The 27,537-nt window shown below is 44.4% G+C and overlaps 1 protein-coding gene across 1 annotated transcript; it reads right to left on the bottom strand.

Moving 5' to 3' along the window:
• kcnj16 (potassium inwardly rectifying channel subfamily J member 16) lies at positions 1-27,537 on the bottom strand. Its single transcript, XM_042082046.1, has 2 exons — positions 27,375-27,537; positions 1-1,858 (listed from the first exon to the last, which is right to left on the bottom strand). The coding sequence occupies exon 2, from the start codon at positions 1,846-1,848 to the stop codon at positions 691-693; it is 1,158 nt and encodes a 385-aa protein (XP_041937980.1). The 5' UTR covers positions 1,849-1,858; positions 27,375-27,537; the 3' UTR covers positions 1-690.

The raw sequence follows: 27,537 nt of genomic DNA, 5'->3' as shown, positions 1-27,537 counted from the left end.
TATCACATGTTCAGTTTAATACAGGTATTTTGTAACAGAAAACATCGCAGCTGCTGAAACTGAATCCATGCCACGTCATACCAGAGCCTCTCTAAGACGAGGTGATGTGGTATGATGTGGTGACATTACATACAAGTCTAAGGGGTAAAAGCATCAAATTCATATACAGCACAGATAGTAGCCAAAGAAACTCAAATAAAAATGTAGTGCCAGAGCTATTGTAATTGTAATGGTCTGATTTGGATATTGTTGAATTGCAATTGACTCATCAGTAAAGTTATTTATATACAAAAGGCTACAAATATCTATGAATAACCTGGACAGATCTGAACCTGGGTTGTGTTAAAATGGATACAATTTGGTTCACTTGTCCATCAATTTGGGGGGCGTGGGCTATGGCTTAAATTTCCCACTTACTTACATAATACACAAAATACACATACTGTATGACATCACTCACTCTATGACAGGTGCCATGAATTGTAGTCATGGATGAAAGAAACTCCTGTCTGAAATTTCTTCATCACAGTAATATCTCACTCCCCACTAAAACAAGTTACTGTCTCATAATAACACCTTATTAGCCATGGTATATTATTGATAAATGTTTTCAATGTTTTCCTTCCATTTGTGTCCAAGCATCATGTTCTCTTAGCAAATAGAAGACAGTTGAGGACAACTGTTCACTAGTTACTCTTCAACCTTGAGGGTGTTAGAATCGTTTTTCATGTCTTTCTCGATCTCATTCTCGTTTCCGCTCGCATGCTCCACAGTAATTGTGGGCGCTTTGGGCAGTCGGGGAGAGTGCTTGAGCCTCGGGGAGCACTTGGCGCGGTGGTAGTCCTCAGCACTGATCTCCGGCACGTGCACCCTGCCGGTCTGGTTAAAGAGGCCGTAGTCCACCCGGTAGTGTCTACGCGTGGTCCTGAACATCTCCTGGAAGACGTGTCCCCACAGGATCTCGTTGGGCGTGTAGGAGGTGCGCGTCTGGTGCAGGATGCCCGTCGAGTCGTCCGTGTAGGTGAAGGTCACCACCAGCTCAAAGGCCTCGCGACGCAGGTCTAGCAGGCTCATGCGAAACAGAGGGCTGTCGGGGCCGATCTTGTGGATTATGATGGTGGGCACCGCCAGGAGGATGTCCCGCTCCTGGATGCGCAGGTCCTTGTAGGTGATGTCCACTTTCCCCGTGGTGTGCACCGTGTGGCGGACGATCTGCGCCTGAGCTGTGCCCTCCACCATGTGGTTGTGGCGGAAGTCGCCGATGCGCCACGAAAGGCACAGGTGCCCGTCGCGCAGGTTGATCACGGCGCAGCTGGTGAAGCCCACCGTCTGCGCCCGCTTGCGCGCCGATGCCATCTTGGCCACGGCGATGCCAATGACGAACGTGTCGATGAAGGCGCTGAGGACATCCTGGATGGTCACCAGCACGATGGCCTCCATGCAGCTCTCGGACATGCCCCGCGAGCCGTAGCCGATGGTGGTCTGCGTCTCCAGGGAGAAGAGGAACGCCGCCGTGAAGCTGCGCACCCCGTACATGCACGGCTCGTTGGTGGGGTCCCTGAGGTCGTTGTGCGCCAGCGCGATGATCCAGAAGAGGATGCCGAAGCCAAGCCACGACAGGATGTACGAGAGGGCAAAGATGAGTAGCATGACGCGCCAGCGGATCTCGATGAGCGTGGTGAAGATGTCCGTCACATAGTGGACCCACTCCTCCGGAATGTGCCGCAACAACATGTTGCAGCTGCCGTCGCGGCGCACGTAGCGACGCTTGGCCGAAGGCCACCCGTCCTCTGTCCGTACGCTGAGAGTGTCATCGAATCGCTGGACAGTCGAGTACTGTGTGGCCATTGTGTAAGACCTGCCAATGGAGTAGACAAGAGAGATATAAGATATAAGTGTTAACATATTACTGTGTGACCTTCGTGTAAAGCCTGTTAATGTACAAGACAAGAACAGCAACCATGTGTCTATATGTTCTGTGTCAACAAAGTGTTTTGTGTGCTACAAGCTAATTTCACAATACATGTGAGGAATATCACGTTCTGTTGATGCACAGCAAAACATAAACATTTCCCATGATATTGCCAATTGTAACAAATCACCATTTCCTTGCAATTCATTGCTACTCTTGTTTTCTTCTGTATTGGTTGTAATGCGTGCAGAAAGAGAAATGACTGTGTCCCAAAGGAAAGTGACATAAATGATTCAGAAAGAAAGCAAAACAAAACAAGCCGGGAGGAGAGAGTAATTTTACAGTGGACATTATTCATGAATGAATGGATGATGAGTCACATGGCGACTCCCTGCCATGAGTTACTGAGTCCACAACACAGAAATGTTTGACATGGGGAGTTAATTAATACTCAAGAAGATACCCTCACGACGCAGGTTCAGCAGGCTAGTGCCAAACAGAAGGCTGCCGGGGGCCGCCAATCTTGTGGATTATGACGGTGGGCACCGCCAGGAGGATGTCCCGCTCCTGGATGTGCAAGTCACAACACAGAAATGTTTGACATGGGGAGTTAATTATTGCTCAAGAAGACACCCTTCAGTAACAGGTTGCAGGTTTTTTCCAGATCCCACTTAACTGCTTATACCCTGAACAATATCTCTTTTCTAGTAAGTTTCTAGGCTGTATCCTCTTGGATCTTCAAACACATATAGACTTTAGGTTTAAGATTACTGACTTTGCAGTGTTTGAGTTATTTGTTTTGTTCCACTTGATTGACTCATCTGAGTCATACCTCCACCCCATGATTCTCCTATCTGTTCTCTCTCTGCTTCCTGTCCTGTGCTATGAGCTGGTTATACCCAGATCAGTATGTCTGTAAGGATCTATGTTTCCACGCTGTAACCTCTTGGATCTTCAAACACAGACAGACTTTAGGTTTAAGGCAGCTGACTTGTGATTGAGTGATTGAGTTCGTTGTTTTGTTCCACTTGATTGACTCATCCCATACCTCCACCCCATGACTCTCTTATCTCTACCCCCTCTGCATTCTCCACACAAGGGTAAACACTTCAGAGTCTCGGGCCTGGTTATATCCTGGACATCCTCAGCGAACATAATATGAGAGTAAAGGGGATGTAATACAAACATTTTTATTTAAACTGTATGTCTGGAAAACCTACTTTCAGGTGCTCAGATATGGTAAAAACACATTATATGTGTGTATGTATAGATGGGGAGATGCTGGTGAGCCTAGACTATGTTTGGAGTCTCAATGGGAGTGGTACTGTGGTCTCAGTCCTACAAAGTCCTGTTCATAGAGGACACCATCCGACAAGTGAATCCACATGGTGACATGATTCCTATCAATACAAACACACCAGATCCCTTCGGGATCAATAACAAATTATTTCAGCGATACACATGTAGAAACCTTAATTTACTCCCAGTGGAACATTTTACAAGTCATGCATCACTGGTTTTGTGTTACTCTAGATACTATTGCATCAGAAAGTAGGAGTGTTGGAGTGTTATGTAGTAGCTAAATCAACTGTCATGTAGTAGTGACATTCCATCAGCACTGACACATACGGAAACAATGAGAATTCAAACTGCCTGTGGTTGTTATTGCCTGATCTAGCAGCTGTCAAACATCTCCATCTGACTCTGTTGGTGTACAAGTACTTTAAAAAGCCCTGTAATTGCTTAGTTTTTTAGTAAACACATAACCGTATCTAAGTATAGCATGCATCAGCCCGACTTTAATGACCAAAGACTCCGAACACCCACACTGTTTGACCGTTAGGCAGCTTAAACTTGTTGCTGTTGGGGCAGGGTTTTGTTTTTCGGGGTCAGGCCGGGATTCTGGCCAGAGGGTTTTTACAGTTCCACAATGATGATCGAACGCCTACAGCATTCAGGGACCAACCCTCTCAGGGTCACTCACAACTCACTTGCCGTGGCCTCCAAAGAACAGAACACAGTGCAGCCAGGGAGCTTCCAAAACTACACCCAGCTCCACTTCCAGTTTAACACTGTCCCAGAGCTATTGGGATGTGTGGGGCCTGTCTGCGTATGTCAACCTGTCAGAACTATGACATCCGTCAATGTCGACGCCTCTTGTCAAAATGGGAGCTCGTGGCGTTCAATGATGGTTCAGTCTGTCAGACACACGTGTGAAAGGTTAAGGGTCAGGGAAGTGTGCGTGACAGCAGGGTTGGTAGGAGAATGCGGGGCAGGATTATCTGAGTGGCTGCAGATAAGTATATGCAAACACACACACACACACACACACACACACACACACACAAACACACACTCATGCACAAATGCACACCCATACTCACAAACATACAGTATATGCAGACCATGCAAGTATAATCCTCCCCCCCCCCCCTCCCCCCACACACACACACGCATGCATACAAACCATACTAACACACACTCAAAAAAACTAGAAACGCAAACAAATGTTCACACACACACAGATACACACACACACACACGTACGCGCACACACACACGCGCACACACACACACACACGCACACACACACAAGCACACACACACAAGCACACACACACAAAATCCATACTAACATACACTCAAAAACACAGTTGTTCTCTCAAACTCACATACAACAGAGGTTTGCAATCTCCCACTGTTGGGTATAGTCCTTCAGGGTGATTTACGCGGGCTGAAGAATAGGCTATATCCTGCTTCCATCTCAGTGATTTGTGGGCTTCGGAGGCCGCTGCCTTTTCAGTGGAAGAGGCACATTGGCAGGTTCACACGTTTTAAGGCATAAAACACACACACACACACACACACACACACTTTGAATAGAATACAATGTTCCCCATGTTTGACAAGCACAAAGGCGCACACACACACACACACACTTGGCTCCTTTTCTGTGGACACACATACCGCCAAATTTTCCACCCTCACCGTAATGATAAGGAATTCCTTGTTTAGCATAGCTGGATTAGAAATGGATGCTTATGATTACACTTGACGCGCTACTTCTGTTTTGTGTTTTAATTGTATTCCTCGGCCACCCCTGACCTCGTCTTGCATGTGTCTCTCGCCTGGAAGAGAAGAGAAGACAAGACAAGAGGAAGGAGGGAGGGAGGGAGGGGATCGTATGCTGGTCTGGAGGAATTGAAAATGGAAAATACAGTCCGATGAACATGGGAGGGAGGGAGGGGTATTTTGCTTTTTTGTTTGTGTTTAGTTCTCTCATCATTCGGATTGAGCCACACACAAAAAATCTCACACAAGCACTCACACACAGATCACACACACATACAAACATGCATACACACACAACATACAAAAAACACACACAAATAAACATCATAGCACATAACACAGCTTTTTTGGTTTTGTTTTTTTTATCAGCACACACCCATCAGATTGACTTTCACAGCTTGTTTGGTTTGTGAGTAGAACTGGATGTCTCATTGTAGCTGGCAGTTTCCTCTCGCTCCTCTTTCTGATAGCAGATCCTACTGACTAACTCTGAATCAGATCGGTCCCTCGTCCAGTTCTGTGATGGGCCCCCTCAGGGACCCGTGTTTTCCCCGAACCGGTTCTTACGAAAGTCAGTCTGTGTGGCTGTGCAGTGTCCGCCCGGAGACTCGCTCCCGACACTCGCCCATTTTCCGCCTGCTTTTTTCCCGCCACTTAGCGGCAGGCGGAACCGCCCTATGCCAAACCGTCTGCTGTGCATCACACAAATAGCGCCCCTCCGTCCACCCTACCGGGATCACTGGAAATCTCCAACCTCTCCAGTCCTCTCCTCTCCTCTCCTCCACTCCGCTCCCTCCGAGTCCCCCCGTCGGCAACATCTTTAGGAACGCTGCCGGACGGAAGTCTCTTTTCTGTCGGCTGAAGGGGAAAAGTGGCAGAGGGACCAAAAGGAAAAAGAACCGGAGAGATAGACAGAGATAGAGAGAGAAACAGAGATAGAGAGAGAAACAGATAGAGAGAGAGACAGAGAGAGAGAATGAAAAGATGAAGCGAGCTGGCCCTTGTTCCCTGTTCTTTTTCCACAGTGGGTTTTTGTTGTCATATTCGTTCACATAGTTCTGTCATATTTTCATGGGGCTACGTCTGGGCTGACGGTGCCGCTCCTTTGCCTGTTGTGTTTTCCCCCGTCTATTTTAAGAGGTCAATCTGGGAATGTTTATCGTTTGTGATTCGGTTTCTTTCCAGCTTCCCTTCATCCACTGTGTCAATACAGTTTATCATAATGGGGCAGTTGCTTAGAGATGCAAACCCTGTTTCAACAGGCTGCTGTAGATTGTGTGTGTATGTGTGTGTGTGTCTGTGTATCTGTGTGCATATGAATGTGTGTTTAAATGTGAAGAACAGATTCTTTTTTCATTATTTAAGAAATTCCCACAACCTTGTCATTTGATATGCCACTCAGAAATACTCCTAACACATTGCGTACTTGTTTGCTTGTTTACATCTTCCGTTCTTCATTTTGAAAATAAACAACCACAATGCTTACAATTTACTCCCCATTTCTTCATCTCAGACAACAAATATGGAACAAATGTAAAACAAGCTTGAGAAGAATACTTAAATGCATTTAATCACTTTAAGTGACTTAACTTTCTTTCAATGTCTTCACACTTGGAACTGACCCCATTGCATTGCCTGTACATTGCTGGCACCACACTCTACATGTTGAATGGCATCCCAGACGTCAGGTGAGTCTGGAAGAGAGACGGCCCTAAGTTGGCCCAGATCTGACCCAGAGTCACACACGGTGTCTGCTGCTGACTGTGTCGTCTCCTTCTCTGTCTCTACCTGTAACTGAACTCCTCCAGCTTTGCCTCTGTGAGCTGCCTGACTGGTTGTCTGTCTCCACTTTCCACTTAAGTTAACTGCTTCCTGTCTCTCATTCACTCTCTCTCTCTCTCTCTCTCTCTCTCTCTCAGTCCATCTTTCTTCCTCTTTCTCTTTCTTTAATTTGCATTCTCTGCCTCCCTCTCCCTCTCTATCTCTCTTTCCCTCTCCCGCTGTCTGTCTCTGCCTTCATTTCTTTCTGTCTCTCTCTCCCCTTCACCTTTCATCTCTCTCTCTCTCTTTCTCTCAGTTCATCTTTCTTCCCATCTCTCGCTCTTTGATTTGCATTCTCTGCCTCTCTCTCTCTGTCTCTCTGCCTTCATTTCTTTCTGTCTCTCTCTCCCCTTCACCTTTTATCGCTCTCTCTCTCTCTCTCTCTCTCTCTCTCTCTCTCTGTGGTTAGATAGGCAGTGCGCTCTAATGGCTTGGGCCTGAGGTTAGTTGGACGGAGCGGAGCATTTGGCGGGGCCCACTGGTGACGGCTCCCTGGGCGAAGGCCAACCAGAGTGCTGTCAAAGCTCCAACCCGAGGAAGTGCCACTGTGCTTTCCCCTGCCTGCCCTAAGGTTAGCAGAGGGGAAGAAGAAGAAGAAGAAGAAGAAGAAGAAGAAGAAGAAGAAGAAGAGAAGGAGTAAAGAGAGTTGAGAGAGGTTGGAGTAGGTTGGAGGAGGACGTGAAAAAGGAGGAGATGGTGATGGCGGTGATTGTGATGGGGGTTGGGTTGGGTGGAAACTTGAAGGGCGTCTTCATCGTGTGATCAGTAGCAAGGATCGCCTCGGTGGCGGCCAAACCACTGAGTGCATCCTCCCTGTGTACGGTCAACCCCCCCTCCCCCCCCCCCCACCTCGCTCAGGCCAAAAGGGCTGTCGAGTCAAGCAAGCGGCGCTATCTTACACCGAGAGACCGGTGTCGGTTCGACAGAGCCCACATCCTGTCGGCAAAAACCCTGGCCTCTGTTGCCTAGCACATGGAACACAATCCATGATTTCATTGAAAGAAGAGGAGGAAAAAAAAGAGGGCTGAATAATTGTCCCTCCACCCCTCCCTCGCCCTACGCTCCATGATACCCAATATGTAAGCAGGAAAGAGTGTTGCGATTAAGTCCTGATAACATTGTTGTCCAGATGACACCATTCCAAAACCTACATGTACAAAGTCTTTTTATGTGCCACCAAGGCTACTATAGTCATGCAAAAACATGCCTATCTTGCATGTCTACCTTGCATACCTATTGCCTACCCATTATTAGAAAGCTTTACATTCAACTTAGAAATACTCTATTATATTCTATATATCCTGATTTGAACTTCAGAGACACCTGTAATTACCCAAGTGGAAAATTCCATTGTTTATCTCTAAGGTCGCAGTGACTGCTTATCTAACACATCTGCCATATACTGCTGTGTAAACTACTGTAAAACCTTGGCATTTCCCACTACATGAACTTCATCCTAATCGTTTATTGCAGGCAACAGAATGCATTAATTGTCAGTGTTAAATAAAACATTTCCTAATTTCCTTTAAGTGCTCAATGATTTAGTGTTTTGGTAATGCTATACTAGTGGAATTATTTAGAGAAATCATTCACTGAGATGAATGCTTACATACATCTCACATGCCCTATTTTGGCAATGAATACACACATGAGATTTGGGGGAAATAATATGATCTTAGACAACAGTCAAACCACAGGATCTAAATTGATTTTAATTGCCCAGTTGACTTTGATTTAAGGCATTGGTGGACCAGGGAATATGGATGCAGCCTAAATATTTTTCTGTGTTTGTATCACCCATACGCTTGGTTGGGAGAGAGAGAAAGAGAGAGAGAGAGAGAGAGAGAGAGAGAGAGAGAGATGGGGAGGTCAGTAGAGCAAGCATTCCTAATTACACACCCCTGAGAGCCTGAAGGAGTCAAATCCAATACCAGCTAATGAAGATGCATGCCTTCCTGGACACAGAGCCCACTTTATGTCCCACAAGGAAAAGTTTGTCAAGAAATTCACAACAGCGTCCTCTGATGCTGTAATGAGAACCCATTCCCTGCTAATTCTGCGCCTCATCCACCCCCACCGCCAACCCCCTTTTTGGGCTTGAAAAGTGCATTAGTGGCATAAAGCAGTTAACCATGTCCTGTCTCATGTGGTATATCAGAGGGCCTCAAAAGAGTGGCCCAAAAATCCCCTGAGAGAGAGAGAGAGATAAAAAGAGAGAGAGAGAGAAAGAGAGAGAGAGACGTTCCATCCGGCGATTCTGAGACTTGGATCTTGAGTGGCACTGGTATGGGGCTAAATCGATTTATTCATTTAAAAAAATAGAAATGGCCTTAACATGTTTTTGAAAAAAAAGAAAGAAAAGAAGAAATGAGAGAGAAATGTTGCGAGAATGAATTGGTAATGAACGGTAATTCTGTTGCTGGCGGCAGACGAGGGTTGGCAGACGCTGGGTTGGAAGACTGGGAGGAACTCCGATGTCCATCCTAATGAAACACAGAGACGCACTGTACTGAGGATGACCCGCCGTGAGGACATTATGTGTGGACCAAACAGTGTGTGCAATACATATTTGGCCAATTCTGTCATAAAAGTGCTCAACTGTTACATCATGTAGCCCTAACTTTCCTCAGTCATGGTCAAATCTCTACACACCATCTCATTCAATAGATATCAGACCTCTGTCAATATCTGACGTCAATATCAAAATCAATCAACTTCTCCTGTTAATTATATCATTTGAATTATTACATTATTTTCTACTGTGGGGTGCTGTTAAAGTTATGAGTAGCCTGTGATTTAATAGTAGAAAGTGTCTACAATATTCTTGTCCTGTGTCTTCAATCTACCTCATTTACATAAGCCTCACCAGCAACTGATGTGATTTTGCTGGTTCAAAGGAACATGGCCACTTTTTGGGGAAATAAGCGTATAAACTACCTTTAGGCTAACTGGTCTAACCCACTTACAGTGAGTTATGCTAAGCTAGGCTAACGGCGTCAGACTGGGTCGTTGCACATACATAGAAGAGAAGGGTATGTATCATCTTATTTAACTCTGGGGTTGACGGCAAATCAGGTCATTGTCCAAAAAGTTGCCGTGTTCCTTTAAGCAGTGGCTGTAGTTCGTGCTCTGTTCCACAGGTCTGGGAACACAAGATGGCAACAGGCGTTTGTACTAAACACCTCAGTGTCTCACACCAACATACCCTTCAGATTAAAGCTTTTGTATATCACAGAGCCCTTGACACTGTAAACTTTTATGGGAAACTATCTCAGAGAAGCTCAAAGAGGATCTCCAATAATCTCAAAGCCATGACCGCACGTTGCTATTAAAAGGAGATAATACGTAAGACGTCTCTGTCGGGAATACATTAGCCTACTGCTTGGTGGCAAACAAACTACGTACGAAACCAGAAGAAAAAAACAAACAAACAACAAAAGGTCGACCTCAACCCACCAATCAAGTAGCTTCACAGAAAAACAGAGAGAGGCCGTTTCACCTGTTTTAGAACTCTATAGCCAAACTGGACAGACACAGCCACCGGGGCCTGGTCTTATGACCCCCATCAACACACACACACACACACACACATACACACACACAGGCACACAGCCCACTTTAACTGCCTTGTGTACTAATGGAATGACCTAAGAGTGCTCATAGCAACGTTTTCCACATTACACGGGCTCTGTTGCGGGTGCATCTGCCCGAGAGCAGACTGCGCTGTATACAAAACAACGCATTCTGTCGAGCATCAACAGAGGCACACTCTCGCACACCACCACCAACAGAGGCGGCCGGGGGGGCCGCAGTCTAGCCCTCACTGTCTATGCCAACCGCAAGTAGGCATGCAAACACACACTCACTCACTTTCAAAAGAGTTCCACTTTGTCACAAGTAAAGCAGTGAAATAATGCTTGTCAGTTTAGTTAGATGTTAGTCAGTTTTGTCCTCTCAGACAAAATACAACATTTGCTATGACCCAGGCTACTGCTTGTAATCCCTTCACAAAAAATGCAATGCACCTGTCAAACGAACCAGTCTACACAGGATGAGGAAGCAATGGGTAGCATCCAGCCAGTGCCCAGTCATGCACCTTTTCTCATGTTTTCAGTTTTACTTCTGTTTATTCTCACTCGATTAACTCCATCAAAACGCACAACGGCACAGACAGACAACCACACACACACACACACACACAAGCAGGCATGCACGCGCGCACACACACACACACACACACACACACACACACACACACACACACACACACACACACACGGGAAGCCCTGCTTGTACAAATTTGTAAGTAACCTCTGCACAGAATGAGAGGTGACACCCAGTCATCCGTAACCCACTGTGACTCTGGCCCCAGCCCCCCACCGAGACCTCAAAGCAAGCAGGCATGTTTCCTGCATAGCCCCTGGGCCCTTACAAAACCATTACATGGCCACTTACTGCAAATAAGCATTCTTGTTAGCCATGCGAGGATCAGTGACATGAAACCATGTGCTCGGGTGAGGCCAGGCTCGCCCTCTCGGTTCACCTGCCATAAGCCACTAGTCTCCTCTGCTGACCTTGCCTGCAATCACCCCGCTCTTCTATTTTTAACACTTTTCCTGGTTCCAGTAGCAGCTCCCTCATTCAAAGGGGTCATCCCTATGTTCCCCGGGTCCTACAGTAGTTTCCCCGTTCGGGGTTAGGGTTATGGTTAGGGTTTTAAAAAGGGTCCTATGTTCTCCAGTCCCATACAAAGCGGGGAACATAGGACCCGGGGGAACATACTGTAGGTACGCTCCCCAGTCAAGTCAGCAGAGTGCTGGTTTAGCAATATTATGATATAATGGGTTAATGGGGGTAATTTGGTGAAAACATAAAAATTCTGAGTTAGTTTTTTGTTTTATTTTCTGCTCGTGACTCGTAGACACATGGTCGCCCATTCCATGAGAAGGCTTGTCGGCTTAACGGCTCGGCCTGAAATTAGTTGGCCAGAGAAATGAAAGTGACCAGTTTCTTTCATGGTGTAGAGAAACACCAATCCACTAGAAGAGACTATTTTGGCAAACTCTTTTGCATTCCACCAAACATCAACATAGGGAGCCTAGTGACAATCGCTGACAATCAACTGACATGTGGATGAGGAGATGATGACAGAAATGGTATTTGGGGGAAATCTATCTTAAGGACACCACTGAACTACTCTTTACACTTCATTATCCCTGGCCAGACTGACTAGCAATCTACAATATTTTTGTAGAGATCACTTTCAGCATTGTGTTAAAAAACATATTATATTATATATGAGACATTTACATTATATATATATATATATATATATATATATATATATATATATATATATATAACACTATTGAGCTCTTTTCATAACCAGAAGACCATTCTGCCCTACAAAGGCAAAATACAGTCTATGCAAACACTGAAACAGAGAACAATGCCATTAAAGTTTCCACAGTGGCCAGTCAAACATGTTGTGGGTAGATTAGTAATAATAAATGCATATGATGCCTTTTTAGGATGATTTGTTTTGTATAGATAAAAAACATGAGCACTGATGTGACCTCTGACCCCAAAACGTGCAGATAGTCTACTATGTTGCTGTTCAGCAGTAACATTATTATCAGCAGATCACGATCCTATGACAGACAGTGCTGATTGCAACAGACCATTCCATAGTGTGCTACCAACCTAAGAAGCTAAACCAACCTGGACCAAAAGCTATACTATGGATTAACACTTGTCAAACTACACATAAAAAGAAACGCAATGGAAATGTAGGCTATGTGATGCACAGCCCATCGTACAACTACAGTATCAACACCCTATTCAGAAACGTCTGTTCAAGGACATGTCTGAAAACAAGGTAGCCTATTTTAACATATAATATTGAAACATTTTGACCAATTGTGTTGAAAATGTGAGGTGCCATTTAGCATGGCGTAGTCTTATCTGTAAACGAATTAGAACTAGCTAGGCTACTTGTCATTTGGCACACTCATTTGAATGCAGTTTTTAAATGAGATGCCCGAGTTCGTTTTCTTCTCTTTCATGCTAAAGCTCGAGATTCCCTGAAAGGGCGATACCCTGAACTTAAAAATGTAAACATAAAATGCAACTGTTCACAACTGGACTCAGTAACTTCTTCTCAATTTATTCTGTGGCCTAATATTCAGTTAGCCTCCGTTATCGTATTCACAGTGAAATCCTGCCCTTGAGAGAAGTAGCCTACATGAAATAATGACGCCATGAAATGGCTTGACAGCTTGCCACATTGGCAGCTTTGAAGATCAAAATGTCCTATCTTGATGCCAGATGTAGGCCTAACAGTTTAAATAGCTTATTAAAGAGCACGAGATTTGAAGCCCATATCAGCCGTCTCACCACTTTCTTCCAGCTTCAGACTAAAGCATCATTGAACGTTTTACCGCAGCAGCCCATAATCAGTGGCATCTCTGCTAAGGTAGGTCTGGGCCCAGTTCCCCGAAAGCATCTTAAGCCTAAGAGCGTCGTAAAGTCCCTCTTACGAACGTCTTAAGATTTTCCGACTGTTTCCCGAAACCATCGTAGCTTAAGAGCGTCGTGAAAACACTCGTAGATCTACGAGTGCTCCAGAGTACTCGTTACCGGCTCGTTATCGCTACTGTTAAGAGCGTCTTAACAGTACTTTCTACATTCTAAGTTGTAATTCCTCTGTATGTCCTGTTGGTCACCAATGGGAACGTAAAATGGATTATGTATTCTAAGTTGTAATTCCTCTGTATGTCCTGTACAGGACATACAGAGGAATTACAACTTAGAATACATAATCCATTTTACGTTCCCATTCTTTATTGTGTTTACCTGTGATGAATCAGATTTTAGCGTGCAAAATAGCCTACGTTAAATGGTCATAATAATGTGATGAAAAGCGGACAAAAATGCAATCAAGTTATGAAACGAGACGTTGCCAGAATAGTTTGACATTATCTTTGCTAAGTGAATATTTTATTAGGCCTCTGAGGTAAAAAGCAGAGAAAGCAACATGTGGTGTAGTCTGTAGCCTACTGCATCAAAATCTAAGCCTACACATTTCCTCTCTTTCTTACTCGACTTCTTTCTTATCTTCAAACGTGTTCTTAAGTGACACCGCGAAAAAATATTGCATGGGGCAACAATCTAATCTTAAAATAATTACAATTATTTATATCTCTGTGTGGTATATAACCTACTTGGGATGCTTACATGCAGATGTCAAAGTGTTTCTATTTTCGTATTAATGTGAATTAATGTGTAGATCCGAAGTATAAATGGTAGACCTATAGCTGTGATGTGCAGTCACTTGACATCACCGTCAAATCAGAGGATATTTCAGAACTATTAACGTGGACAGCTCCCCTTAAGAGCATCTTAAGAGCAGTGCACGCGCGTTCACGCTACGAGCATGTTCGGGAAACAGTCGGAAAAACCAAACGAACTATCGTAAGATGAATCGTAGAAAACCCTCGTAAGAGCGTGTCTGCGATTGTTCGAGAAAGCACTCTAAAACCATGCTATATAGGCTAATGTCTTTGCTATATTCATTAAATATTTCAAGATAACATCTGTCATGTAGAATTTAAAGAGGCCCTATGCAACAATTTTTAGCAAAAATGACCTTAATTATGCAGGTTAAGAGTCGTTCTGATGGTTCTACAACACTTTTTGGGTCGTTTGGTGGGTGCTTCGTCTCCCCCTAGTGCTTCTCCGCGGAAAAACCGAATATGCAACTTTCTGGTCGCGGTCCGAACACGGTTAGCACTCTGGACTTGTAACCGGAGGGTTGCCGGTTCGAGCCCCGACCAGTGGGCCGCGGCTGAAGTGCTCTTGAGCAAGGCACCTAACCCCTCACTGCTCCCCGAGCGCCGCCGTCGTAGCAGGCAGCTCACTGCGCCAGTATTAGTGTGTGCTTCACCTCACTGTGTGTACACTGTGTGCTGTTTGTGTTTCACTAATTCACCGATTGGGTTAAATGCAGAGACCAAATTTCCCTCACAGGATCAAAAAAGTATATATACTTATACTTATACATCCGGATGTAACTCGGAGGAAATACTCGAAAATGTAGTCAGATTGTAGTTTCTAGACTGCAAAACGGACTCCGACTTGGCTTTGTTGCTGTTGAAATTGTAAGTAGCCTACCCTTGGGTGAACTTCGTTTTTGTAATGTGATTTGATAGTCTCTTGAACAATGTGTTTGCTCAACCGTTTTATTGTGAGCCCTATGTGTTTAGCTTGGTTTATTGATGGCTAACTCGCTAGCTAGTGGGGATTTAGCGTAGCAGTCACTTGCTACCCAGAAACAGCGAAGGACATCACCATGCGAAGGATATCACCATGCTACCCAGAAACAGCGAAGGACATCACCATCAAATCAGAGGATATTTCAGAACTATTAACGTGGACAGCTCCCCTTAAGAGCATCTTAAGAGCAGTGCACGCGCATTCACTCTACGAGCATGTTCGGGAAACAGTCGGAAAAACCAAATGAACGATCGTAAGATGAATCGTAGAAAACCCTCTTAAGAGCGTGTCTCCGTCGTTATCGGGAAACTGGGCCCAGCTTCGTCAAGAAATGTTCATTAGTGAACGTGCTTGCAGATTCAAACATGCGCTCTTCCTCCAAGAAGAGGCGACTCGGAGCTCAAACACGCGACAGCACTTTACCTCGGGAAAGCCTTGCCTCACTGTGAAACAGTAGCCTACAGCCTTGGTCAGCTCCCATCTCCTCTCAAAGTGCGGAGAATAGACACGCTTTTAAGGGCTGGGTCTTGATGAAATTCACCACTCTCACAACCTCGTTCAAAATCTCATTCAGGTCGGGACTAACTAAGCTGCCTTGACACGAGCGCTTCCCTATGAATAACACAGTGCGTCCATTGCGCATCGGGTGCTACCTGGGCCTAGGCTACAGATAAAAAAAATAATAAAAAAAAATCCTGTTTTTCACGTCAGTTCGCGCCCCACCTGGCATGTCTCCGCGGCCCACAGTTTGAGAAACGCTGTTTTACCTCTCTGTCTCCACTCTCGAATATTTTGTTAATGCGGAGAAAATACGTTTTTAATGTGCAGTGCAAATGCGGAAGTTAAGTTACCAACGTGGGATAGAGAAAACTTTTGAAAAGGCTTTTAACATTAGTTGTATGTTTACGGCAACTCATGTAACGTTAACCTAACGTTATTGTAAGGTAGGCATCAGTAGGCTATTTATTATTGTGATTCTCACAGCTTGTGATTCTTATAACTAGTTTGGCCTACATTAATAGTAACATCCAGCTTGACTCAACTTCACTGACCCCAACTAGATCGGCACGTAACTTGGGCGTTGTAATTGATGACCGACTTAACTTCTCTGAGCATGTAGCTTTTATTGCAAAATCCGCTGCTCTGTTTACCGGCAATGCTACAGCAGACTTAAACTGCCACCTTGTGGCGATAAGTTGTAATACATTTCACACAGCAAGCGCGAATGAAGTGGCCATTTCTAAATAGGACCCACAGTAGGCTATGTGGCAACACAGCCAATATATTTTTTTCAAATGTGCTTTATAAACATACAATACTGCACTACAAAAACGCAAACCCAAATAATGATGCTTTTCCCCTCATTTTCATTGCTTATTTTGTTAGGCTATTGATTGAATTGATATTGTTGTTTATTATTACTATTCTCCTTATTATAGTTTGACCAACATTTTAATCTGTTCCCTGTTCAATTTTAAATATTATGTTGTTTTGTATTTGTGTGTCGCTTTGGACAAAGGCGTCTGCCAAATCCATAACCATACATTTGTCAATTTACCGTAAAACTTCAAACAATAGCTGAGTCCCAAATAGAAGCCTGTCTCTTTTAAACGCCTGGTTTCTTTTTGTCTCTTTTAAACACCTGGTGTAGCCTACATTTGATAATAATCCTGGGTTTTTTTTTTCTTCTCAGAGGAAGATGTGAAGAAGAAGTTCAAGAATCTTAGGACTGTATTCATACGGGAGCACAGCTTGGTGCTTAAGAGCAACAAGTCTGGGGCTGGAGCTGACGATGTCTATGTCCCGAAGTGGAAATATTATCAGGTCTTGTCCTTTTTCCGTGATGCCTGCAACCCTGATGAAAGTTCAGACAATTTAAATTCATTTAGGTCGTCAGAGTTGATTGTTCCAACAACCTCCCAGACCCCAGAGAACACGGCACCTCTTACTCCAATGTCATCTCGCCCTGATGATCACAAGGCTGTGTCTGATTCTAAAAGCAAAAAAACAGATAAAAAACAAAAAACTAGACAAGGCTTCTGAGGCCATGGACTATGCCATTGGTGTGCTCAAAAGAAAGGCCTCCTCATCACATGCAGGGTTTTTGTATTACTTAGAGAATGTGCTGGATGACATGCCAGAGAGCAAAGCAAAAAAGCTGAAAAGGCAAGTAATTGAATTGGCTCACACTTTGTATTCAATTATATTTAAGTGTGTCAATGTACATTTGCCAGACTGGCTGAGAATAAAATAAACAACATGTATTTGATTTGTATCGTTCAATTTATTATCAAGTAGTAACCATTCCTGAGTAGTGGCAGCATGGAAAAAGAATGCTAAACTAGGAAATTGCATTCTCTTGCCAGCTTACTGCTCCATTTGTGTTGAAGTAGCTGCAGAACTCCTCTCTCACTTGTTTTGCTTGTAAAGATGGGTTTCTGTCTGAGGAGGCTGCAATAGGACTCAAACACTCTGGTTCCTGCCTCCACGCCCCACAAATTATCTGACCTGTTTCTGTGTCTTCTTGATCCACCAGACTGGGCGGGGTATAGGTGTAACGGGTAAGGGATCCAGTTCGCAGGTAATTGTGAAGAACACATGCCGCTTTAGTTATGGTTACAACTTTGGAAGGTTCCAGTGGAATTGATTGACGAAAAACTCTAAATCTATTGGCTAAAACTCCAAAAACATTCTCAACACACCGACGTGCACGAGAGAGCCTATAGTTGAAAATCTGCTTGCTGTTATCAAGTTGTGTTCTTGGGTATGGTCTCATTATCCATGGCTTCAAACCAAAGGCTTCATCTGCCACAACCGCATAAGGCACAGGGAGTTGACACCCAGGCAGTCCTTTTGGTGGTGGTATGCTTAGTGTGTTGTCTTCCAGTGCCTGACTCAGCCCACACTTGGCCCAAACCCCCCCATCACTAATCCGGCCATTTGTTCCCACATCTATGTAAATAAATTTCAGGTCTGCATCTGCTAGGGCCATCAATACTATGGAATTAAAGCCTTTGTAATTATAGTAGTGGGATCCTGAATTTGGAGGAGGCTGTATGCTGATATGCTTCCCATCCAAGGCACCGATGCAATGGGGGAAGTTCCATCTTTCCTCAAATCTTTTGGCGATACGTTTCCATTCTTCCTCTGTGGATGGTATTCTGAGGTAATTGGGTTGCAATGCATTATAAAGAGCTTCACAGGTCTCAATGACAATTTTGGAGATGCTGTGTCTACTAGCCCGGAATACATACTCCAGTGAGGAGAAGTTATGCCCTGTGGCCAGGTATCGCAGTGCTATAGCCAGTCTCTCCCCTGCTGGTATCGCCTCCCTCTTTACTGTGTCTTGTCTACTTAATGATGGTTCCACTAGGCTGAGCAGGATGTTAAAGGTGTGCTGATCCATTTTTTTGTAACTCCAGTTTTTGTAACTAGGAGGATCTTCATCTGCCAGCTCCCTTAGTAACTGGCTGTAACACCCTAGTTTCCTTCTCAGCATCCATCTCCTGGTCCATGTTCTTTTTTTTTTTGTTGCTGAAATGGATAGAAATAATGTTGATGTTTTTGCCAGTCATCATTATTGGCCTGTATAGCTGTCAACCTTCCCGTTTCACACATACATTTGCTTTTTTAAACGGTCTTCCCATTGTAATATATTCCCGTCAATATCCTATACTTTTAATACTCTCATAAAATTAGCCCTACTATTGAACCTATTACTACCGGTGGTGTAGTCTGTGATACGCAGGACTATGCAGTGTACCCACTTAAAATTTCCTGAATTTCCCCTTGGGGATCAATAAAGTATCTATCTATTTATCTATCTATCTATCTATCTATCTATCTATCTATCTATCTATCTGTCTAAAAAGCATCACCATCTCAGTATACCCACTTAAAATAGGCAAGGATACATATTAACATTTGGGGTTGATCACAATATACTCACTATAGCTAACTAATACATCACAGTATACCCACTACAGCTCACTAGAATACACCACTGATTACTACTGCTATTATTATTACTAAAAAACGGTCTCTGGCTAAAATATGTTTTTTTTTAGCTAAAAACATCTGCTAATACATTTTAACTTATACTTACTTGAGAGAAATAAATGCTGAAGCCAAGACAAGAGTGACAGCTGCAAATGTCTCAGTGTCCATGTCTGCTGTGTCTGTCTCCTTGGCGACAGATTTCTCTCATCTGATTGGTTGTTGCTAGTTGTGTGTTGCCCTAATTAGTTGCTGTGTGTCTCACCTGGTTGCCTGTGGCTGGCAACATTTCCCGGCAATATTGCCCTAAAAGTTCCCCAGTGTATCATCACCTTAAGACGCTCTTAGCCGGTAACGAGAACTCTGGAGCACTCGTATATCTACGAGTGTTTTCACGACGCTCTTAAGCTACGATGGTTTCCATAAACAGTCGGCAAATCTTAAGACGTTCGTAAGAGGGACTTTACGACGCCCTTAGGCTTAAAGGAGAATTCCGGTGTGATATTGACCTAAAGTGTGTTGAAACATGATACCGAGTGTGAACGTATGTCTCATAGCTCACCTCAGCTTGTCCCCTGCACTCAGAAATCTGGCGCTAGTTAGCCAATGCTACCAACACAGTGTTTCGTTGTGGTACCTCGGGCATCGGCCTAGCCATGCAAATACACAAAAACACTGTGTTTAACCAACATAAGCAAAGCAGGGCTCTCAACTCATACCGTGAAACACATCACATGACGTAAACCACGCATGCCTTTTTATCACGTTAACTTTTAGTCCTTGTTTGCTTCCTCCGATATAGCCTATAATAAGAGTTGAGCTTACGACGGGATCCATGAATTATGTAAGGGATAGGCCTAATGTATTGTCCACTGGTAATTATCAGAAAATAAGTCCCGACAGAGAGAACAGAACCCCGACGCGCAGCGGAGGGGTTTTGCTTCGACCTGAAGGGACTTATTTTCTGATAATTTCCGGCGGACAATACATTATCCCGCTTATTACACGGCTACTTGCCAAAACGAGAAAAGAAACCTAACACAATGGGTCTTTAAAATTATTTTGCTACCGTTTCGTGTCTTCTGCTGACAAAATAAATAGTTCGCCACACAGATAGAACTTTTACATTACATTACATTACATTACATTACATTTGGCTGACGCATTTTTAGCCAAAGCGACTTACAACATGGTAAACAGTTTAAGTTTTAGAGCAATTCTCAACAATTTTAGGACAATTTAAAAAGCATTAGAGTACAGTAAGAATAAGTGCATCAGTGAGTGCTGTTTTTAACAGTTACTTGTCAGTTTAAGACGGCTGGTGAGTGCTAGGATCAGCAAGACTTGTTGTAAGTGTTGCTATGAGAGGAGATGTTCTCTAAAGAGCTGGGTCTTCAGGAGTTTTTTGAAAATGGAGAGGGATGTCCCTGCCCTTGTAGGAACTGACAGTGTGTTCCACCAACGAGGAACAACAGATGAGAAAAGTTTGGATTGGCTAGAGCGTACCGGTGGTAGAGCTAGACGTCGTTTGTCTGAGGAGCGCAGAGGTCTGGAGGTAGCGTATCTCTGTATGAGGGCATTCATTTGATTTTGAATTTGATCTTGAATTTGATGCGGGCCGCCATAGGTAGCCAGTGTAGCTGGATGAGCAGCGGGGTAACATGTGCCCTTTCGGGTTGGTTGTAGACCAGGCGCGCCGCCGCGTTCTGGATCATCTGAAGTGGTTTCACTGCGCAGGCTGGGAGACCTGTCAGGAGGGCGTTGCAGTAGTCGAGTCGTGGGGTGGCTATTGCCTGAACCAGAAGTTGGGTAGCATCTTGAGTCAAGTAAGTCCTGATTTTCCGTATGTTGTAGAGTGCAAAACGGCATGACCGGGCGACTGAGGCAACATGATCTGAGAAGTTTAGCTGGTTGTCGAGAACAACTCCTAGATTTCTTGCAGTCCTGGTAGGTGAAACAGACAGGGAGTCAAATTTGATGTTGATGTTGTGGTGTATGGTAGGTTTAGCTGGGAGGACCAGCAGTTCAGTCTTTGAGAGGTTCAGCTGGAGGTGGTGTGCCTTCATCCATGTAGCTACAGTATGTCTGAGAGGCAATCCGAGATCCGTGCTGAAACCAAGGGGTCATCGGGTGGAAAGGACAGATAGAGCTGTGTGTCGTCTGCATAGCAGTGGTATGAGAAGCCATGCGAACGGATAATCTGTCACAAGGAGGTGGTGTAGATAGCAAAGAGAAGGGGGCCCAGCACTGAACCCCTTTGGTGAGATGGTGAGGTGCAGATAGCTGACCAAGTCATGATACGTTAAACGAGCGTCCTGTGAGGTAGGATTCAAACCAGGAGAGAGCAGAACCGGAGATTCCCATGTTAGCGAGTATAGAGAGAAGGATGCGGTGATTAACCGTGTCAAAGGCAGCCGATAAGTCAAGCAGAATGAGTACTGATGACCGAGCGGTCGCCCTGGCTTCTTTTAAGGCTTCTGTTACAGACAGCAGAGCCGTTTCGGTAGAGTGGCCGCTTTTGAACCCAGACTGATTTGGATCCAGAAGGTTGTTCTGTGAAAGGAAGTCAGAGACCTGTTTGGAGACTGCTCGTTCAATGCCTTTGGATAGGAAAGGCAGGAGTGAGACAGGGCGTTAGTTCTCGACTTGAGCAGGGTTGAGAGAAGCTTTCTTAAGTAACGGTCTTACCCGGGCCATTTTGAACGCTGTTGGAAATGTGCCGGAGGTTAGTGAGGCATTGATCACATGTGTGATAGCTGGTGCGATGGTCGGGCTGATGGACTGAAGTAGGCTCATAGGTATAGGGTCCAGCGAGCATGTGGTAGGACGGCTGCATGTCAGGAGTCTAGATACTTCACTCTCGGAGAGAGGTGTGAATGCTGAAAAAGATGTTCCAGCAGTCCCTAGAGGTTGTAGGAGTGCGGTATCTGAGTCAGATGCGTTGAGTGGGCATGTAGAGAATTGACTGCTGATTGCCGCCACTTTGTAAAAAATGAGGCGAGGGTATCTGCAGTAAGGCTGGATGGAGGAGGAGGCAGCTGAGGGTTGAGTAGCGATTTGAAGGTTGAGAAAAGTTTTCGAGTGTCTGTAGCGCTGTTGATTTTGTCATTGTAGAAAGCCGTCTTAGCAGCAGTGATGCTGACTGAGAAGGAGGTCAGGAGTGTCCGGTAGTTTTTGAGGTCATCAGTTAGTTTGGATTTGTGCCATTTCCTCCAGAGAGGAGAAGGTGTTGAGTGGAGGTAGACCGGAGGCAACCACAGAGGAAAAGTGCGTTGGAGACAGGTTCCGGATGTTGCGGCGGAACGTGACCATCGGCTGAGGAGCCGGAGGCTGTTCTGTCAGGCTGACGTTGAACTGGATGAAGAAGTGGTCAGAAAGATGGAGAGGCGTCACCATGAGGGTGTCTGTGCTGCAGTTCCGAGTGAAGATCAAGTCAAGCTCTTTGCCAGCTTTGTGAGTCGGTGGGCTTTGAACCAGTTTGAGGTCAAAGGAGTGGATCAGGGCCAAAAAGTCCGCTGAGCCTGGGGCATCTAAGTGGATGTTCATATAGCCTAGAACAAGAAGCGGACAGTCATGCTCAGGGATGGAGGATAGCAGAGTGTCAAGTTCGTCCATAAAGTCGCCTAGTTGGCCTGGAGGGCGGTAGATGACCAGCACATAGAGTTTTGCTGGGGCGATCACTGATGGAAATTCACCCCGCTACTGCCATTTGTTGGAGATCAGCAGGCCCGTCCCACCTCCTCGTCCAGATGGGCGAGGGGTGTGGGATAGTGTAAGGTGAGTGGAGAGTGCAGCCGGGGTGACAGTGTTCTCTGGTTTGATCCAAGTCTCAGTGAGAGCAAGGAGTTCCAACGAAAGGTGGTTGGCATAGGCAGCTATGAAGTCCGTTTTGTTGACTGCGGATTGACAGTTCCACAAGCCCATGGAGAAGGAGGTTTCTGTCGGTGAGGACCGTTTAAGTTGCTGGAGGTTAAGGCGATTTCTGCCCCTTTTGGCATGATGCCGTTTTCTGCGATGGCCGGTGATAACAGATATGGTGGAATGGCACATTTTTGCCTTTGTCGGCGCCTGTGCTCGGTGAACCTTGCACAGGTAAACTTGCTCGTCATGACCGCGTCCGTCTTAAACGAGTACGGCTGCAACGAGGGCTGACGCTTATGCTGACGCTTCAGCAACAGCCTCTATTGTTATGCTGACAGGAATTGCAGGAACTTTGCGTGGCAACGTCTTACTAGCTTACTTTCCCTTTCAGTGAAATTCCATTGCAATAAGTGAACAGACGTCTTGCGGAGGGATATGAAAGACGTTAATCAACCCGTTGCCATTCTCACTGCAGTGTGTGACGAAAGCTCCCTGGAATCCTGCTTTATTTCACCCGACAGTTGACTAGTAGGCTACCCATGTTCATCAAGGTAGGCGATGCATGCTAATGAGCCTAGCAAGTAGCATAGTTGAGTGTTTGTGTTCGTAGCGCAGCAATGACGTCTACAGCTGTTGTTCTGTCTTGCCGTAACCAGGCCCTGCCTTTACGTTAGCTATGCCCTGTACATTGGCTCAATATTCCTTTTTTTTTCCATTTATAGCTGACGCGCCCTCCCTCCTCCACTCTGACTCCTCGGGCCTCTTGCCCATAGCACAAACAAGGCCAAGGTAGGCAGCAATGGCTTACTTGTACTGCCAGTTAACCATGCAGTAATGATTGGGGTTGCTACATGGGTCTAAAAATATATGTATTTGTATGTTATTTATATTTTAAGATTCAAGTGCATACATTTTGTACTGATTAAAAGTTCTTTCTATTGATAACTGTAAAATGATGACTTATGTAGCATATGTGATAATTGAAGATGATGTATTTTATTAGTAAAATCTTGTTCTCTTGTTTGCTATAGATCACAGCTGGCTGTCAGCGTGACAGCCTGACCACTGTTTTCCCCTGATTAAATTTAGTTTGTCTTTTTTTTGTTTGCATGCCCCTAGTGTCCTTAGCCCATTATTGTGCCTTCCGATGCCAAGTAGCGGCGCTAGGTTGGTTTATGGTCAGGGTGAGTTAGTTGGTTGTTCATCCCCAGTTTGTCTGTTTTTCTGCTTTTCCCCTCTCCTACCCTGTCGGCACTGGCCTAGCCGGCCAGTGTTTTTGAGCAGCCCTCTTAACCACCCGCTCGCGGGCTGCCTCAGTTAATGTTCCCCTCCTGATTTTTCTCCCTTTTACTGGTTTGAGTTTTATTATTTTTATTTGTTTCCTCTTGTCTCTTTGCCCCTCCTAGCTGTGACCTATTGTAACATTCTGCTAGATAGCCAATGCCTGTATAGCAGTAGGCTCCTTCTTAGTATATGCCCTAGTGGCCAGTGTGGGTTTCAAACCATTTCATGAGAGTTCTTTAGTGTGATTGATTACTTACTCCTGATGATTGCAGTGTAGTGGCACTTGTGGGTGCGTGTGAGCACAGTTTTGTTCCCTCCTAGTCGAGCGACTGTGTATGGTATTTTTCTAACTAGTGCTTAAAAGACAGTCACAGCTGTACCCAGGTATTTTCCCTGTGTCCTTGTCTTTGTGTTATCCCCAAGTTTATTGAGTTATTTTTGTTTGTTTTTGTCTGACATTCCCCCTGACCAAGTCTCCTTTCCCCCTCCTGGAGCAGTTCAAGAGAAATAAAAAGCAACAATTATTGACCAAAGCTCTCTGTTCCTATCCATTTATTTGGGTCACCTGCAACGCATTTAAGGTCCACCTTGTTACACTTGTTACTGTCATCTCAAAGTAATTTGTTACATTACAATATTACTGTCTTTGGATTGTAAGGCATTACACTATGTTTACATTACTTTCACCAAAATAACAGGAAATATGGATTTGGTGTTCTCAATAGATCTTCATGTGTTCAATGCAGCTCATTACACGGCAGGAGGTGATGTGGTATGACATAATGATTGAGCTAGGCTTAAAGCTAACAAAAGAACAATATAATGGTTGCAGTTATGGCTCATGGGACAATGTAGGCCCCAAAGGTCACTCACAACTTAATATAGTAAAATATAGCCATAGTGAAATTGTATGTTGACTTTAAATGGTTCTCATCATTGCTGGTTGCCTATCATTCCATTTACAGTGGTATAAACTTAATGCAAATAGTTTGAGAATAATGGTTACGATAGATGACTTTTTTTTTTTTTTTTTAATTCTTGGATAATCTTCTCTGGTGCCAATTGAGCATTTCTCAATTTTGGATTAAAAAGCAAAGTAACTTCAGTTACTGAGAATTGTACCGAGTAAAATATTACTGAAATTGTAATTGGTAATGCCTTACATTACTGCATTACAGCAAAAAGCAATGCATTACTGTAATTACATTACTTTTTTAATGCATTACTCCCAACACTGCTGAAGAGCCGTGTAATAAATTTATGTATTTTATAAGCTACATGTGCAACCTAAAATGCATATGTGTTTTAAGACACAGCCTACTCAAAACGAGTGAACAATAATGAAAATGTAGCCTACACGTCAGTGTTTTACATATCAACGAATGACTAAACCAGGGGCATCCAAACTGCGGCCCACCACGCACTTTAATCCGGCCCGCCGAGCATTTATTAGTTTATCATAGATCCGGCCCGCCACACTTTAATCCGGCCTGCCAAGCATTTAATTAGGTTATCATAGCTTGCTATTTTTTTTTCCAGCGACAGACGACGTTGTGGTTAAATTTAGGCTACTGCAAACTGCTTTACACTCTTTCTAAAAAACGTTTACAATGTCAATGTCAAAACAGCTTGTTACATCGAGATACATAGCATCTCCATTGCAGCAGATCTAACTACCTTATGCTACTCCATTTAATTGGGAATGCATTTGAGCGTGCACAAGAGGGAGAGAGCGCAATTGCAACAGTTCCCACTACTGACCATTTACAAACTGTGAGCGGGCACAGCACTAGCCATAGGCTATTTGAGTGGAGCTGGCAAAGGGTCTTAAATTGCAGTGCACCATTTATAAATGAATTAAAAAACATCAAATTAACAGTATTTCTTAAGAAATTAATTTTCTACAACAAAATTACTTTGTTGTAATTACTGTGCCATTAACGTTTCCCCAAATATTAACAAAGTAGCACACTCAAATTTGTTTGGAAGTTGTTTGGAAGTCGCAGTCAATCTATATTTGCTGTAATTTTGGGGAGTAAATGTGAGGGGAAGAATTTGGGTGAGCCAGATAGCAAGTCCAATATGTTTAAGGGAAAAAATATTTTTGTCACTAAAATTAAATAATAATCGTGATAAATAATCGTGATCTCAATATTGATCAAAATAATCGTGATTATCATTTTGGCCATAGTCGTGCAGCCCTACCACACACACACACACACAGAGAGAGAGAGAGAGAGAGAGAGAGAGAGAGAACTTTTCCATCTCTGATAACTGTTATGAGAAATCTGTATATCAAGTCACTCATGTGATGTGCTCCATCCCCCTGTTATCACACGCCTTAGATAGATCACACTGTGTTCTGTCTCCAAAAAAAAAAGTTCTCCACCCTCAGACCCACACACCCCTCTCCTTCTCCGCACCTCGCATACCCCTCGCTCCTGGGACCCGCACGTTGCGTAAGACACACATATCCTTCTGTTCCTAAGCCCCAGAGCCTGGGCTACTGCCCTTCCTATTCAGCCTCCTTCTCCAACCCCCAGGACTTATCTCTGTCCACATGCCTCACATCTGATCCCGCAGTGACAACTTCAGGAAGCCAGGAAAAATCATGCACACTAATGTACACACACACACACACACACACACACACACACGTATGTACACATTCACTCACAGACACATATAGACACACTGAATGGGGTCGGACTGGAAGCTGAGACAACTTTAAATTTTAGGGTCAGCAACCCAAAATACTCATACTTGTACTTACTGTACTCGTGTCACTCAAACCCCCTGACTCACACTTTAAAACACACACACACACCCTCTGTCCACTCTCCCATCTCTTTTTTTCTGATTCACACCCATACGCCCAAAAACACACTTATACCCATGAACACCCAGTTCTTTGTCCTTAAATTTCCTGTATCCTGCAGATTTGCTGAACGCCGGCTAAGAGTCCAGTCATTACTGGACCGGGGCCAAGTATTTGGTGACAAAATCAATGTCAAGTATATACAATAAGAGAAGACTTAACAAGAAGATATGGAAACAAACAGTATTGGAAAAAAGAGAATGAGGATAAAAAAACACTCAATGATAGATAGCGATAATGCATGACAGAGAGCGAGAGAGATTTCAGATTTCATACCTTTGCAGGTGAAGGTGGAGCACACAATCTGCAGGAGCAGTGGAGGCAATGCAACTGTGTGTTTGTGTGAGAGAGACAGAGAGAGAGAGAGAAAGAGAGAGAGAGAGAGAGAGAGATCCAGCCCACCACCTGCAGTCCTACATGCGCACAAACAAAGAAGAAA

Source organism: Alosa sapidissima, chromosome 24 (genome assembly GCF_018492685.1).
Source record: "Alosa sapidissima isolate fAloSap1 chromosome 24, fAloSap1.pri, whole genome shotgun sequence".
In the NCBI taxonomy this organism is placed as follows: Eukaryota; Metazoa; Chordata; class Actinopteri; order Clupeiformes; family Clupeidae; genus Alosa; species Alosa sapidissima.
Note: the sequence above shows the minus strand (reverse complement) of the source record. Positions and strands in the feature narration are given on the sequence as shown.